At 49.6% G+C, this 15,985-nt stretch overlaps 1 protein-coding gene across 2 annotated transcripts in view; it reads right to left on the bottom strand.

Moving 5' to 3' along the window:
* Positions 1-13,998, bottom strand: part of TMEM255A (transmembrane protein 255A) — a 64,338-nt gene extending 50,340 nt beyond the window's left edge. For both annotated transcript variants that reach the window (XM_055122534.1, XM_004606329.2), the window contains exons 1-2: positions 13,777-13,998; positions 6,817-6,959 (exon numbers count right to left, since the gene is read on the bottom strand). In XM_055122534.1, coding sequence (XP_054978509.1) covers positions 6,817-6,959; positions 13,777-13,834 — 201 coding nt within the window. In that variant the 5' untranslated portion in view covers positions 13,835-13,998. The remainder of the gene's footprint in view (positions 1-6,816; positions 6,960-13,776) is intronic.
* Between the last annotated feature and the right edge of the window lie 1,987 nt (positions 13,999-15,985).

Here is a 15,985-nt window from a genome sequence, read left to right as displayed (position 1 = left end):
GCTCTGCTGCATTTATGGACAGAAAGCATTCATTAAAGAGTGAGCAGAAATGGCAGTGTAAAACCCTGCAAAACAATTTCCTTATCTAAGTGGCTGGGATGATGGCTCCATGGAGCTGCTACCACTTTCCTCTCCGATTTGCTAATAAGTGGACTCGGTCTGCCAGGCTCAGCTGAAAATGATTGCTAACTGATGGCTGTTGATGGGGAGGAAAATGGAAGAAGTAAAAAGTGGTGAGAATGGACCAATAAATCTTAACACTGGTTCAGGGCTGTAGTTACATTTGCTTTCGTCTCGCTCATTGCCTGGGTTTCCTTTTGCAGCCTTCCCTTGGCCCACTAGGACTTCTATTTCAATCTGAGACACCCATTGCAACTCCCCAGTTTTATACTTGGGTGTGGAAGCTGATAGACTCAATAGCTGGGTCGAACCTTGTAAGACAAAGTGTGTGGTTGCATCCGAAACCCATAAATAAAAGAGAAAGAAGGAACGCTAGTTTTTGGGATCGAGCTATTCTGCTGGGCTATTCATCTAGCTAACAATAGGTAGACGCTGTAGTTTGCAAGAGGAATAGTGCAGGGATGGGGGCTTGGGGGCGGTAGGGCATTTGCCTTGCATGCTCTCAGTCCAGGTTCCAACTCTGCCACCCCATATGGTCCTCCGAGCCTGCCAAAGCTGATCCCTGGGCACTTCTGGGTGTGGTCCCAAAACCAAACAATTTTTTTAAAAAAAAATAATGTGCACAAGGGAGTATTCTGATTCCGGAGGCCATATGAGATTCTGCCTCCAATCTCTTCACTCAACAGTTAAGCCAGGCCTGGCCCCATTAAAATGAGATGTCATAAAAAATAAAACTCACAACCTGATTTTCAGATTAGCCTGACTTCTTTTTTCCAATGCCAGATATCAAACCGAAGACCTCACTTACTTCTAACCTCAGAATTATCAGTTATTTCTCTGTGACCTAGAGCAAACAAATTGCTCTAAGTGTCAATTTACTTATCTGGAAAATGTGAAGTACAGTAGTGATTATTTAAAATTTCTCTTTTAAATTTGGTTGTTTCCATTTTTTTTTCTTTTTGGATCATTCCTGGCAATGCACAGGGGTTACTCCTGGCGGTGCTCGAAGGACCGTATGGGATGCTGGGAATCGAACTCGGGTCAGCCGCGTGCAAGGCAAATGTCCTACTCACTGTGCTATCTCTCCAGCCCCTCGGTTACTTCTTTTTAAAAATAATTTTTTATTTAATTTTCCATTGAGGTATAACAGTTTGCCAAAGCATTGAAGCTATTTATTTTATAGTTGCACAGTACTATACCAATCCTTCCACTGGTGTTTCAAAATCCGCCCCCTCCCCCATTTCCCCATGATTCCCATGTCCCAGCTCTGTTTTGGGCTTTTTGGAGGGAGGGGGAGAGGAGGGAGCAAGTGACTGAGCTATGTCTGCCAGTGCTCAGGGGCTTGTGCTCTGGAGTGCTGGAGTGACCCCTGGTGGTGCCAGGGATGAACTGCAGTTAGCCATGTGCAAGGCTTGCTCCTTGTGCTCTGACAATTTTAAGAAAGGTAATGGAAAACCTGGGAAAAGCTGAAGTCACACTGAGCTAGTGAAGGTTTAGAGTGTTTGATTCTTTTTAATGACCCCTGTTCGTCTCTCTCCCAGTATTCCACAGAAACTCAGACTTTTTTCAGTGGATGGAATCCCCCAGGAAATGGGGCTGAAACTCCTGGCTGTTGTTCCGAAAGAAAAACTCAGGCTGGATTGAGTCCTGGGGAAAATGAAAACTCTGTGCTGATCAGGTGTCCAACGCCATCTTGTGGATTGCTTGGGAAACACATTAGAGACTTAAGTTATTCAACCAAAGGTTGGAGGAGGCTCTCTGCCTGCATTTTCAGTTTGACTGGACATCCAGGAATTTTTTTTTAAATGAAGTCCTCCATAATAAGGACTAGACTGTAATTCGAATATGCGTTGAATATTGGAAAAAAATTTAAATTCTTGACCTGTCTGTGTTATTTGTCCATTTCCATTTTTTAAAAAAAATGACAGTTCTCACAGTGTGATGAGTACACCTCTCTATATTTTGGGAGCGGTATAATCTGATGACTGGCCCCTGACTTGTCTATTTTGAAAAATAAATGGTTTTTGGCTTTGAAGCCACACCTGGAGGTGCTTGGGAGTACTCAGTGTGGTGCTCAAGACTGCTTCTGGCAGTGCTTGGATGATCATGTGATGAATTGATCCCCTGGGCTCCCGCATCCACTAAATGCATTGAGCTATCTTCCTGACCATCTTTAGAAATTTAAAACTGAGGTATTGTTAACACATTTAAGCAGGGCTCAAAAAGGGCAGAGATTCAAATAACCTGATTTGTTTCCACAGTTCTAGATAACCATAGTTGTGTCCACTAGTAATTGCTTTTCCAAATGATCAATTAGTGCAGAATCTTTTTGCTTTGCCATGGTTACACTTGTTTAATCACTAAGGCTATTTGTGTTTTAGTTTTCAGCTGGTTGCTGGTTTATCTGAATTAGACTCCTCTGGGGTCTTCATTAAAATCCATGTTCAAAAAAAATAAAATAAAATCCATGTTCAGGGCTAGAGAGATAGTACAGCAGGTAGGGCGCTTGCCTTGCATGCAATCTGGTCACAGGCAAGTTACAGCCCCCTTAGCCCTGCAGCCCTAAGCACAGAGCAAAGAGTCAGCCCTGAGCACTGCAGGATGTGGCATAAAAGCCAAAATTACTGTATTATTTCTGCATTACTGTCATCCCGTTGCTTATCAATTTGCTCAAGTGGGCACCAGTAACATCTCCATTGTGAGACTTGTTGTTACTGTTTTTGGCATATCGAATATGCCACAGGTAGCTTGCCAGGCTCTGCCATGCGGGCGGGATACTCTCAGTAGCTTGCCGGGCTCTCTGAGAGGGAGGGAGGAATCAAACCTGGGTCGGCAAACACACTATCCACTGTGCTATCGCTCCAGCCCAAAATAAGGAACCAGTTGGGATGGGAGATGCATGCCGAAAGTAGATATTGGACCAAACATGATGACCTCTCAGTGTCTGTGTTGCAAGCCATAATGCCCAAAAGTAGAGAGAGAGTTTGGGGAATATTGTCTGCCATGGAGGCAGGGGGTGGGTGGGAAAGGGGGGTATACCGGGGATATTGGTGGTGGGGGAATGTGCACTGGTGGAGGGATGGGTGTTTGATCATTGTGAGATTGTAACCCAAATATGAAAGCTTGTAACTATCTCACGGTGATTCAATAAAATTTTTAAAAAAGAAATTAATTAAATTAAATGCCTGGTCAGCGAGAGTAGAGCGGTGAAGGCCCTTGCCTTGCATGCAGCTGACCCTGTCTCAATTCATGCACTGCCAGAAGTGACCCCTGAGCAGAGAGTCATAAATAACCCCTGAGCACCACTGAGGGTGGGCCCAAAACAAATTTTAAAAATGCAGGTTCAGCACGTATGCCTTTTTCAATCACAGGTTAATGTGGTGAGAGAATCTGAGTTCCTGACTCCCACAGCCACACCAAATCAGAAATTTCTAAATATTGGGGGTGGTACACCCCATTTTCCCTCAAGCTCACCATGTCATTCTTACGCACACACAAGTGGTGAATCCCTGCTTTAATTAGCATTTACATAGGACTCCCTCATCACCAAACATTGGGTTGGTGCCGAGCAGCCCATTTGTCATCAATCTGGGCTCTGAAGAATTGTTTGTAACAACACAGCCTGACCTACATGCTCAAACGGATTTTCCAGTATTTCAAAATAGCAATCCCCCTTCCCTATCTAGAATTAAAATCCATTTTAAAGGAAAAATCACGAGAACTCTACGGGCATGTTTTAAAAGGCTGAAGCACAAGGTACATTGTTGTTAGTCAGGGATGGCTCGCCTAGGAACATTTCCATGTTAGAATCCTGTGAAACACACACACACATACACACACCCACACACACAAGCACTCACACACTCTCATTTCCTGTGTTAACCGAACATCAGAACATCAGGTACTGGAATATTCAACAACCACCAGCCCACCTGCTTTTGTTACTGTAATCCAACCACTCCAGCCACAGTCAGCTACTCTACAGAGAAGGTTCCTAGCCTTCACTCACGAAGAGGGATTCCAGCTCTGAAATGATATGCAAAATCGCTACCCCCACCCATAGAGAGTCTGGAGCTTACCTTGAGCATTTGGCTCGAAAGTCAGAATAATCGGACTACTCGAAGCACAGCAAGGAACGCAGACCCTCTACCTGTCTTTTCCAACCTACCAAAATGCCATCTTAACCCCCATTCTCTCTCTCCCCTCCTTTACTTGTGTTTAAAAATAAAACCTAATTCTGCGGATGATGGGTTTTCCAGATGGGACACAGGAAGTGGACCCAGTGACCTGTCACATCACTCGTTTAACAGAGAAGGCACCCCACGGCGTCTGTGGGAATTTGTCCTTAGCTAGGGCGATTCTGCTCACCCACGAGCTGGAAGGAAATCCCGCAAGCCTACGGGCAGCTTCACTCTTCTGCCGCCCCAGGAGGTGCAACGCTGTCTGCTCAGGCCCTTGCTGGGCTCTGGCTGAGGAGCCAGCTGACAACACAGCCAGCGACCGAGGCAACAGGAGTCAGGCTTGGGTCACTCACAGCACTGGCTTGTGAAACGCATCCATCTTTAATCCCTTTTCCTCTCTTGGCTTCTCTCCGAGGCCCCACCTTCCCCAGATCGGGGATCGGGGCAGGGGTGGGGCGGATGGGGAGCAAGGGGGAAAGAAAGACAGTAAGAAAAAAAATAAATGGGGCTGGAGTGACAGCACAGCGGGTAGGGCGTTTGCGTTGCACGCGGCTGACCCGGGTTCCATTCCCAGCATCCCATATGGTCCCCTGAGCACCGCCAGGAGTAATTCCTGAGTGCATGAGCCAGGAATAACCCCTGTGCATCACTGGGTAGCACTGTAGCACTGTCATCCCCGTTGTTCATCGATTTGCTCGAGTGGGCACCAGTTTGTGAGACTTGTTATGGTTTTGGCGTATCGAATACACCACAGGGAGCTTCCCAGGATCTGCCGTGCGGGCGAGATACTCTCCGTAGCTTGCCAGGCTCTCCAAGAGGGACGGAGGAATCGAACCCAGGTCAGCCGCGTGCAAGGCAAACACCCTACCTGCTGTGCTATCGCTCCAGTCTGCAACACCAGGTGTGACCCAAAAAGAAAAAAAATACAACAACTATATCTGACTTCTCTGCAGTCTTAAAGAGAAAAAATCAAGACTGGTTGGGAAAAAACCAATGGGAAAATTCTCGCAATGGTAAATGGGCTTGCATTTCTGATATTCAAAAGAGGAACAGAACTGTTAAATTCTGAGCTGAATTTAAAATAAAACAGCAAAAAATTAAATAAAATAAAACAAAACAGCAGAATTAAGTTAATTCGACATCAGGTTGTGTAACTCTGAGTGAGGTTTGGCTGGCTTCCAGTTTCCTTCTCTTTGCCCCCAGGTTTATTGAGGGAATCGTTGAGAAGGAAAACACAGAGTCTTTCCAGTACAGACTAGGCCAGCCCTCCAAAGCAGACGGGGTGCCCCTCCAGGTGTGTGTCAAGGTGGTTAGTAAACCAATCCATACAGTTCTGAAAATAAATGATTCAAGCATTTTGCTTCCCATTTCTTGTGTCTTTATTTTTTTTTTCTTTTTGGGTCACACCTGGTGATGTGATGCACAGGGGTTACTCCTGGCTTTGCACTCAGGAACCACTCCTGAGTGCTCCTGGCGGTGCTCAGGGGACCATTATGGGTTGCTGGGAATCGAACCCGGGTCGGCCTTGTGCAAGGCAAATGCCCTGCCCGCTGTGCTATCGCTCCAGCCCCTCTGGTGTCTTTAAAAACAGGAAGAATAGAAAAAGTCCTGAGATTCACGGTAAAATGACTGTCAGGGGCGCCCTCTGATGGTGTAAACATCAGACGACAAGGTGAGTTACCCTTTGGGAGGAGGGCAAGTTCCAGGCAGCAAAGGGCTGAGAGTGGGGCATTTTCCGGGTGCCCGGATGGCATGATCTATTTTTAACTAATCTAGTCCCGACCCAATGGCCAAGTGGTTTGGAACGATGCCTGCTGAAAAACCACGAAGTGAAGATGACCCTAAGGCTGTAAACACCAGTGAGTAACAAGGAAACAGGCAGCTGTTCCAGTGAGCCACCAAAGGAGATTGCCATCTTAAAAAGACAATGAAACCAAAGAGGACAATGTGAGCCCACCTGAAAAAAAAGTCGCCCCCCCACCCTCATACTCCAAATAAAGTACCAAGTTACTGAGTTACTATCATGAAGGATTTCACACAAAGTGCCTTTCCTTCTGAGAGATGTTACTGTCTGAAGATATCAAAGACTGCTTATTCTACTTGATCAAACTTTTGATTTTCCATTTTCCCAGGTTTTCAAAACGGGTAGACATGAGTAAATAAATATACACATTTTAGGAGAAAGTAAGCCGAATAGTTTTTCCAAACAGGTGTGCACAGAGTATCAAGCTACGGGCGGCGGGGGGGGGGGGGGAGCTTAAGAAAGCGTGATGGTTTACTCAAGATCACATTGGTAGGGAAAGAGTGGGGATTCTTTGATTCTCACCCATCCTGCTTTGATTCCTGATGTAGTATTCTTTTTAAAGGATCAAGAGTTGCCTCTCTGTGTAAGTGTAGAGGAATATAAAAAAAGAAAACATTAGACACTTAAAGGCAATTACAAGCTGTAGGGCATTGAATTGGAATGCCTGTAGCCATCAAACTAATGAGACCTACCTATGCTTATGATACTTACAATCACTCCAGGGTAATAACCTCCAACCGTCACATTCTGGGTCCTAGTGGTTGCTGCAAGACCCACAGTGAGAATCAGCACAGACACAATAAGCAAAGTCACTGTCACATAGATGGAGTTTCGTTTCCTCCGATTGAAGGCTCCTAAAAACACACAAGAGAAACACAGAGTACATATTTTGGCAGAGAAGGGATGAACTGGGGAAAAAAGGCAAAGTAACTCGGGTTTTCTTCTGGAAGGGGGAGAAAAATTAAAGAAAAAGGATGTGTTTTAACTTCTTACAATTATTAGGTACCCTGTCACAATGAAAACATCTTTCTAGGAGCCAGACAGATAGTATATCAGGTAAGGCACTTGCCTTGCATGTGGCCAACCAGAGTTCCATCCCCGGCACCGTAATATGGTCCCCCCAGCTCTGCCTGGAGTAATTCCTGAGTGCAGAGCCAGGAGTGACCCCTGAGTATTACCAGATGTGTCCCCTTCCCCAGAAAAACACGCCCCATCTTTTTAGTTCTAGCAGAAGTCAGCTTGCCAGTTATATAAAAGGAAAACAAATGCTTGTGCTGTTGGCATTCTACATTAAGCAAGTGTCATACCCACTTGGGAGAGTGCTTTTTTAGGCCAAATTACAAGGCTTATGATAAATGGGAAGTGTACGTGTGGAGGTATTAAATGAAAATATGTTCACACCAATATGCTCCTAAGAAGGTTTCTTTCAGACGCTGGAGATATGAAATTTCATTTTCAGTGTAAATATCAGAACCAAGGCAGGGTCTGAGACTTTTTTCCCATTTATTTCTGACATTTGCCACCTCATGTATAAACTTTAAAATGGTGTGTTGGCAAGATCTGTCACATAATAAATGTGTGTAATAAAGTAAGCGTGTGGAGACCATTAGTCCACTCTGATATGTATCAGGGGAGGTAGATGGGGAAGATGATAACTTAGACACATTTAGGCTTATGTGAGGGGGGAGGACATAAATATACATGCCATGCCGAGAAGGCAGTTCTACTCAGTGCTTATCAGACATGAGAGCGCAAAGCAATATATTTTTTTTCCGAAACAGGCTTATTAAGTCAGATAGAATAAATGATACCAAGGCTCACTTTCCATTTCATTTCCCCTCTGAACACTGCCCACCCCCCAAACCTGGAACCAAGGCTTTCTCAGCATTCCTTAAGGTTTGGGCTGGCATGGGGAGGGGGCCTTCTACAGGAAATTGCAGGGGGCTTATCATCTCCTTCCCTTCAAAATAAGGACATGCAGCAGTAGGGAGAGGGTAGGTCAGTCCAGTTCTTTAGTGGGGGGTGAGGCCTAGGGTAGCCTTTTGAATGGAGTCAGAGTCACCTCACAAGCAGGCCTGACCATCATTTCTGGGCTTCAGGTGGTCCTTTATGTGTGTTCAGAGGAGTCTGCCATTCTATCATGTCAGAGACCTTTGCCGTCTTGGCATGAAGCTGCTGTCTGAAGCCAGAGTGGCTGAGGAAAGGAGGGGGCCAAGCCTAGCAGGGAACCCCAAGAGGCTCAGGGGATAGAATAAAGGAGGGGCAGGGCAGATCTTGCAGAAGTCTCCGTGGAAAGACAAATGGGAACAATGGCACCCCCTGGGTTAGGCCCCTAAGTCTTGGGGGGGCGGGGGCTGAGGCAGGGGAGTGGCACAGGAAGCGCCAGTGCAGGTAGGAAAGGCTATTGGTCTCTCCTGATGTCAGCCTTGAAAACTGAGGGCTCTGGAGTCTTCAGGGTCATTCCTCTTTGTTTTAGAGTCACACCCAGCGATGTTCCGCTGTTCCGGGAGTTGCTCCTTGATTGGGGGACCATATGGGATGTGGGGATCGAACCCAGGTTGCCCACATGCAAGGCCAGTGTCCTACCCCTTGTACTGTCACTCTTGACTCCCCACGGGGTCGTTTCTAAGTCTACCCTAGGAATTCTGTCAGAGACCCTCTTCCCTCGAAAGGGAGAAAGGCTGTACTTTCGCCTTGGCACCCATTCCACCCCAGGGACTTCTCTCCCTCAGGGGAGGAGCAGGAGGGACATGTGGGGAGGGAGGCAGCTCCCCCCACAAAGCTACCTCACGGGGAGAAGACAAAACGGCTCACCTTTTGTGGGAGTGAATTCTAGGGGAGGCAAGTAGGGAGCAAACTGCCTGGCAGGGGTCAGGGTGGGGAGGATTAATGATTCCAACCGACTTGAATGAAGTCTGGTTTCTCCCCCTAAATGAGTCTCAAAACCAGGTCCCTGCCAGCTGCTCCCACCCAGGGCCTCTGAGGGAAACTTACCCACCGTCTCCACAGCCCCATCTCCCTTGTCACTCGCACCATCTCCAGCCCTCCACCACCCGATATGCCACAGGTAGTGTGGGAACCCCTGAAGGCATCAAAGGTATGTTGGTGGCACATCAGAGTTTGCAAGACCTCACAAGGAATACATTCCACCTCAGAAACTCAACTGGGGGCAGGGGGGCTGTGTGAGTGTGCAAAGTCTTACTAAGACATCTTTGAATTTGCTCTCACTCACCTGCTCCTTCCCTGCTAATTGCCTTGGGTCTCCTCTGCAAATCTCACTCCAATTTGTAAAAGCACAGAAGCCAGGTCAGAAAAGTGACTCAGCAAACCACATAGTGTCATTTGAAAATCTTGTTTCTTCCCTCTTGCTTTAGGACTTGAATTGAACATTCGGTTTCTAGAGAAACCTAGGTAAACACACTCCAGGATCATGAGATTCCCGTTTCAAGATCTTATTAGGTTGAAATAAAGTCCCAAAGAAAAATCTCCCTTTACTGGGTTGAATATAGTCTCTGTTCCAATATTTTCTGCCTCAAATCACCCTTTTTCTGATCTAAAGATCATAATGGCATTAAATGATTTCCTCTTTTTCTTGGGAACAGTGGCAGTTCTCAAGTCACCTGTGCGAATCCCTTTGGGAAATAAGACTCCATTTCTCCTTACGACTGAATTGGGGGGAGGCACACCTGGCAATGCTCAGGAATCACTCCTGACAGTGCTCCCAGGACCATATGGTACTGGGGTGCTGGGGATTGAAGCCGGATCTGCCATGTGCAATGCACGAGCCATACCCATTATCCTATCAACCTAACCCCTCTTTACTGTTGATTTGACTTGTGAAATTCACAACTACCGAGACCTAGGCACACCATGTCTGTGCAAAGACCAGGCACAAGCTGAGATATTGTTCTGGTGCTCTTGTTGGAGAAGAAAGAGCTCTGTTCATATTAAGGTAAATTTGTGGTCTGTCTTGGGTATTTTCATGAATACAGGAACCTCTTATTTTGATTTTGTTTGGCAAATACCTTTAAACAACGAGAACAACAAACCTCCAGCCCCCGTGAGGTACTTAAATTAGGCAGCAAATTCTTGCAAACAAGAGCTCATTACAGTATTTGATACCTAGTGTGCAGTCAATACTTGTTGAATGAGAAAGTGGCAACATCCCCAAATTGCTCCCTGTCGCATCAGACCTTGGAAAGAAGTGGATGAAAAAATAAAAATGGGCTATGTGCACGGAATTTATTTTCAAATGGAAGCTTACACCTGAGGGCTCCCCAGAACTGAAAGTCTCTCCCAAGTCGTGTGCTGGAAGCTTTGTATGTTTCTGTTTATACCACGCCCACTGCAACTAACTGCAGCAGGAGTCTGAACTCCAGGCCTTTGCTTTGCTGCTCCTTTTCTCCCCCAGCAGCCTTCTTCAGAATCTCTCCAGCCCCTGCGGTGCCCCACCTCCACCCTGGCTTGGTGACGACTAGGATGCTCAGCTCCACAAGGGTCCAATGATTTGCTGTCTCCATCCTTCCCACTTCTCCCTCTTCCTTGGTCTCCTCCCCTTCCCTCCCCTCCACCCCGTCAGAGCCCCCACTGCAGTGCGTCTTTTTTGCATCTCAGTCCCTCTTCTTTGGCAATCACAAAGCAGTTTTTTTTTTCTGGATCCACCTCACTCAGCTCCACTTAATCATTATTTCCCATCCTCCAAATACATCCCTTACTCCCCCAAATACATCCCATGTAAGGCTACCAATGATGGGTGATAACCCATGAGACCGCTACCAGTTCCAGGACCATACAGAATTTTCTCCGATCAATTGTGGTTTTCACATTGTACATGTTCTTGAGGACCCCCTTGATGATGGAGCTATGATCTCCTTGATCATCGAGTGCAGCAAAAGTCTGAGCCCAGTATTCTACCTTACGCTCTGTGTTGCTGAGGTCGGATTAATTTTTCGAGTCCATCTTTTCAACCTACTAGTATTGGCTTACCTGAGTCAGGTCTGCCACACTGGGAGAGTCCCCAGAAGTCCCAGCTTTGAGCATCCGTGGAAACAGGTGGATGCTCATAGGGAAGCCTCCAGATGGCCAATTTCCCAAGCATTTCCTTAAAAGTGTTGAAATCCACCAGCACCGTGCCTTTAGCAATTCTTTGACCGGAGACAGCCAAAGCCAAGGGCAAATTACCTATGTCTTCCCTTCTGGCCTGGGAAGTAGCTTGCTGTAGTAGCGAAGACTTAACGCCTGGGGGCGGTATTGCCAAAAGGGAGAAAAGAGTTGCAGCTGGAAGAGAGGGGGCGCTGGAGTCAAATTACCGGCTCCTGATTCCCAGACGCTAGCTCTACCCCAGGATTATCCACTCCTCCAAGGCACCTTGGTGCAATGTGTGTCTGTATTTAATACTTGATCTTTTGGGCTACACTTTTTCCCAGTAGAGAGAATCTCCATCCGAAAATCGGCCGTAGGAGACAGCAACTCGAAACTCCCTCCACCAGGGGACGCCCCCATCCCCCTTGCCATACCCAGGGAAATTACCCCTGCCAGAATGAAGAAAAGTCCCTCCTAAGTACCCAGGGTGCTGATTCAGACTGGGGTTGGGCAGGACCAGCGCCAGGGAAGACTCTCCTTCAAATGTGGAAACCCAAGATTACCACCTGAATTAGCTCGTGCCCTCTGTCTGAGGAATTCACCAAGCCATAGGCTCGCGCGTCTATACGAGATTGAGTGTTCTTTTTCCGCAGTGTGGAGTGTGAGAGGCGGGAAGAAGCCCCCTCGTTTTCTTGTTGCGCAGACCTTTAGTGAAACGCCGCCGGGAGTCCAAGAAAGAACCGTCTTCCTCTTGTTCCCCAACCCACCGATCAGTGAGCTAAGTGTCAAGGTCTAAAACCGGGGTCACTAAGCTGCCCATTTCCATCAAACGGCAAGTGGCCTCAGGGAAGCTGCGTTTGCAAGTGGTTCGAGTCCGTGGTGGGCTTACGCGCTGCGGAACTCCAGTCTTCCCTCGAGCCCCAGCGTCGTCTGGGAGCCAGTGCTGCGTTGGCGCCACAGCTGGCCAAGGTGAGGAGTGCAGTGCCCAGCACGCGCATGTGTGTGTGTGTGTGTGTGTGTGTGTGTCTGCGTGTGTTTGCGTGTTGTGTGTTAGAGAGTGAGCTGCAGGGTAGGTGGGGGGAAAAATCTAGTGCTGCTGAGTTTTGGATTTAGACGCGCGTTCTTTGCCTCCTGTGTATGTACCACGTTGCAAAAAAAAACTAAGCCCTTCTAACAATAATAATTATTATTTTTATAGAAAAGTGAATTCTGTTGCTGCGTGTGCATTTGAAAATACGTATCTTTGCACCCCTGGAGGAGGTGACACTTTCTGGGGCCCCTCCCGCGAACGAATTTTGCGGATACTGAGTCTGACTGTCAGGAAGGGGCTAGCAGATCGAGTTCAACCCTCTTCCCGCCCCCTCCCCTCCAGATGTTCCCGCAGATTCTTCAGCGAAAGCCTGAGCAGACTGCATGGCAGGACTTCGGGACCGAGGGGGTTGCAAACTATAAAGTATGACGGAAAGAGAAAATTCGATGTGATTAAAGTGCATCGGAGGCGAATTTTCAGATGGGGTGGGACCACGGTTTGACAATCCCCTCCCGCTCTCTCGGGCTCCAGTCTTTTCTCCGCCCAGTGAAATCATAGAGCTTGGGAGGGTGCTTAAGCAGACGGTGGGGTCTGGCTTTAGGTTGTTTGCAAATATCAAAACCCCCCCTTGGAGGGGCAGCCAAGCTGGGGCCCTGAGGTAGGTATCCCCAGCCCCCCACCTTTGATGAGGGAAGGTGTGGAACCAAGTCAGGCTGGTGGGTTTCCCCTTCTCCCCTCCGTAACAACGAGAGCGTCAAAAGCGCCGCTTAAGAAGAAGATGCGCGGGCTCGCTCTTGCTCGCTCTTGCTCGCGCGCGGTCGTCCCCCTCTTATTTTTCACTCACGCACATTCCGTGCATTCGGAGCAGAACTGGACATCAAAGTGAAGGAATGTGGATCCTGCCGCTGCAAGACGGCAGGGCCAGGTAGTCTTGAAGGATTCCTCCAGAACTGTCCTCCCGCAGGCCCCCCTCCCATTTCCTCCTCTTCCTCCCCGCGCGTTCGCCCATCCCCCAGGGTTGCGCCACCACCCGCCCCCCCCCCACACACACACCAACGAGGTGCAAATCAACCCCCCCCCCTCTGCAACCCCACTGCAGCTCCGAAATCCAAGGAAGCTTCTATGGAGTTGGGAGGGGGCGAAGACCCCGCTGCTCCTGGCTCGCGGCAGTCCGGAGCTCTCGCAAGTGACGCGCACTTTGCAAAGCGGGAGCGTCGAGTGGCCGGCGAAGGCGCGGGCTGCGGGCAAGTGTTGCGATTCCTCCGGGCCGCTGGGATTTGCCGCCCGCCGGCTGGGGACGCGCACCAAAGCCACGCACACACCCGCAACTCCCGGGCCGGGCCGAGTCGGGCGGCTCCGCGCTCTGCCCCCGCCCCCACCGGGCCGCTCCCCTGGGGCTCCGCTCGTGACCCCCCGGGGCGCCCCGAGGGGACGCGGACCCCCGCCCCCGCCTGGCTGGGTGCGCTCTCGCCCCGGGGCGCTCCGGGGGTCCCCCGGGAGCTCAGGGCAGCGCACTCACCTCGGCCGCCGCCGCCCCGAGGAGCCGCGGCTCGACTTACCCATGGAATCGGGCAGGGACATGTCGCTGGACCGCTGCTGAGTCAGGGACTGGTGCATGGTGAAAGCGCGCCGGTGGTCCCGGCCCTCGAAGCTGCTCCCTGCGCCCCCCCTGGTTCAAGGAGCCCGGCAGAGCATCCCGCTCCGCTGGCGGCCGCTCCGCGTCCCTTCGAGAGCTGCTGCGAGAGAGACCGCCTCGGAGCCGCAGCCGGAGCGCCGCCTCGCCTCCCCCTCCCTCCCCTCCCTCCCCTCCGCTCCCTCCCTCCTCGCCTGCCTCCCTCCGCTCCCGGAGGCAGCAGCATTGGCGGGCCAAGCCACTGCGTGCGCTTGCGCAAGACCCCCCCCCTCCTACTCGTCCCCCCCCATCCTAGTTATCCACCTCCCGGCCTCCCAAGCCAGACACCGAGCCGTGTTTTGCCCCTTGGGGCCTAAGCTGCACCGCGAAAGAGCAAGAGGCTACAAACAGCCTGAGGCCAAGCGGCCTTCTGCACAGTTTGGAGAGAGGGGCTGGGCGGTCTGCAACTGGATCTAGGAGGTGTAATTGGGGAGGCCGCCGAGCCAGAGGTGCAGAGCTGAGGAAAACACACACACACACACACACACACACACACACACTTGTGTAGGTTCGGTCTTAGTGCTTCCAGAATGACATAATGGAGCTGGAGATGATCCAGAGAAGGGCCACTCTGTAATCAGGGGGAGGAAAGGGGGCTGCCATATGAAGATAGATTAAACAAATGCAGACTCTTTAGTGGAGAAAGATGAAGGCCGGGAAGGGATGTGATCAGAGTGTATAAAATCATGCAGAGATGGCAGGGGGAAGGGGAGGGGAAAGGAAAGCACAGCCTCATTTACCAGATGGGAACATTCTAGAACCAACCCCTAAGAACTAGGAGAAGCTCCTGCAAAAGCAAATATGCTTTGGGTTCAGAGTGTTTTCTTTTTCTCTAACGGAGTTCATCTCTTCTCCTAGCAGGGGCAGGAGGTATCAATAGCTCCATAGCTTGGAAGCTGGCCTCACACGCTGGGGGAAAGGCATCCCAGATAGAGAAGGGACCACCAACTAAAAATGTGATTGGAAATCCCGGGCGGAGAGGGAGATGCGTGCTGAAAGTAGACTAGAGACTGAACATGATGGCCACTCAATACCCCTACTGCAAACCACAACACCCAAAAGGAGAGAGAGAGAGAACAAACTGGAATGCCCCGCCACAGTGGCTGGGTGAGTGGGGGGATGGGATAGGGGGGTGGGAGAGATACTGGGTTCATTGGTGGTGGAGAATGGACACTGGTGGAGGGATGGGCTCTTGAACATTGCATGAGGGAAACACAAGCATGAAAATGTATGAATCTGTAACTGTACCCTCACTGTGACTCACTAATTAATAAATAATTTTTTAAAAAAAGACTAAGAACCGGCCGCAAGACAAAAGCTACCATTCTCCTTTTGTCTGCTAGTCAGTGACAGAGGGAGGCTTTGGACCTAGATCTGTTAGACGCTCCAGGTGGGATTACTACCTACTGTGGTGCCTGCAGAGATACGTTCCTCTATCTAGAATACTGAGAACCTAAAGGATTCGCTAGCCCCCAAATATGTGGCAGGACGACCACACAAGGTGCTCTGAGATGAGCGGGAAGAGGCGAGGCCCCCAGAATCAGCTTGCTGGCCAAGGCAAAGTAGGAATGCCGTGAGAATGCCCCTGAGCTTAGAGAATAACCCAAGTCCAACTGCAACCCACCCTCCCAGGACCCTGTTCTGAATATGGAGCTGAAGGTGCCATGGACTGACCCAGAGGGATGGCTCTGCTAGCCTCTAAGCTCCAAGAGAACACGATGAGGCCCCTTGGGCATGTCCTAAGGACTTCTGACAGGGAACCCAAGGATGAACAGTAACTCCCAGCTCCCTGTAAAAACTGTACTAGAGGGGCTCGGCATGCCCGAGCCTTGCCCACCTTGGATGGCTTTCATTCCCCACCCCACCCCACCCCCAGGAAACAACTGCCCAGGTTCTACCAGGCTTCCTTTCAAATCCCTCGGTGATGACGGCATCAACCTTCTCTGTAAGCCCAGATCAAAATCCTCCAGGCAAGGTAACCAAGGGCCCTTGCCCGGGCTCAGCTTCTGAAGGAAGAAAAGCTGCTTCCGGAAAAGGCAAAAGGAACCCGTTTCAAGAACACGGGTTCCCCAGAGGCTAGGGAGCAGCCATGCACA

This window comes from Sorex araneus, chromosome X, assembly GCF_027595985.1.
Source record: "Sorex araneus isolate mSorAra2 chromosome X, mSorAra2.pri, whole genome shotgun sequence".
Taxonomy (NCBI): Eukaryota; Metazoa; Chordata; class Mammalia; order Eulipotyphla; family Soricidae; genus Sorex; species Sorex araneus.
The sequence above is the reverse complement of the archived record's forward strand: the minus strand, read 5'-3'. Positions and strand labels throughout refer to the sequence as shown.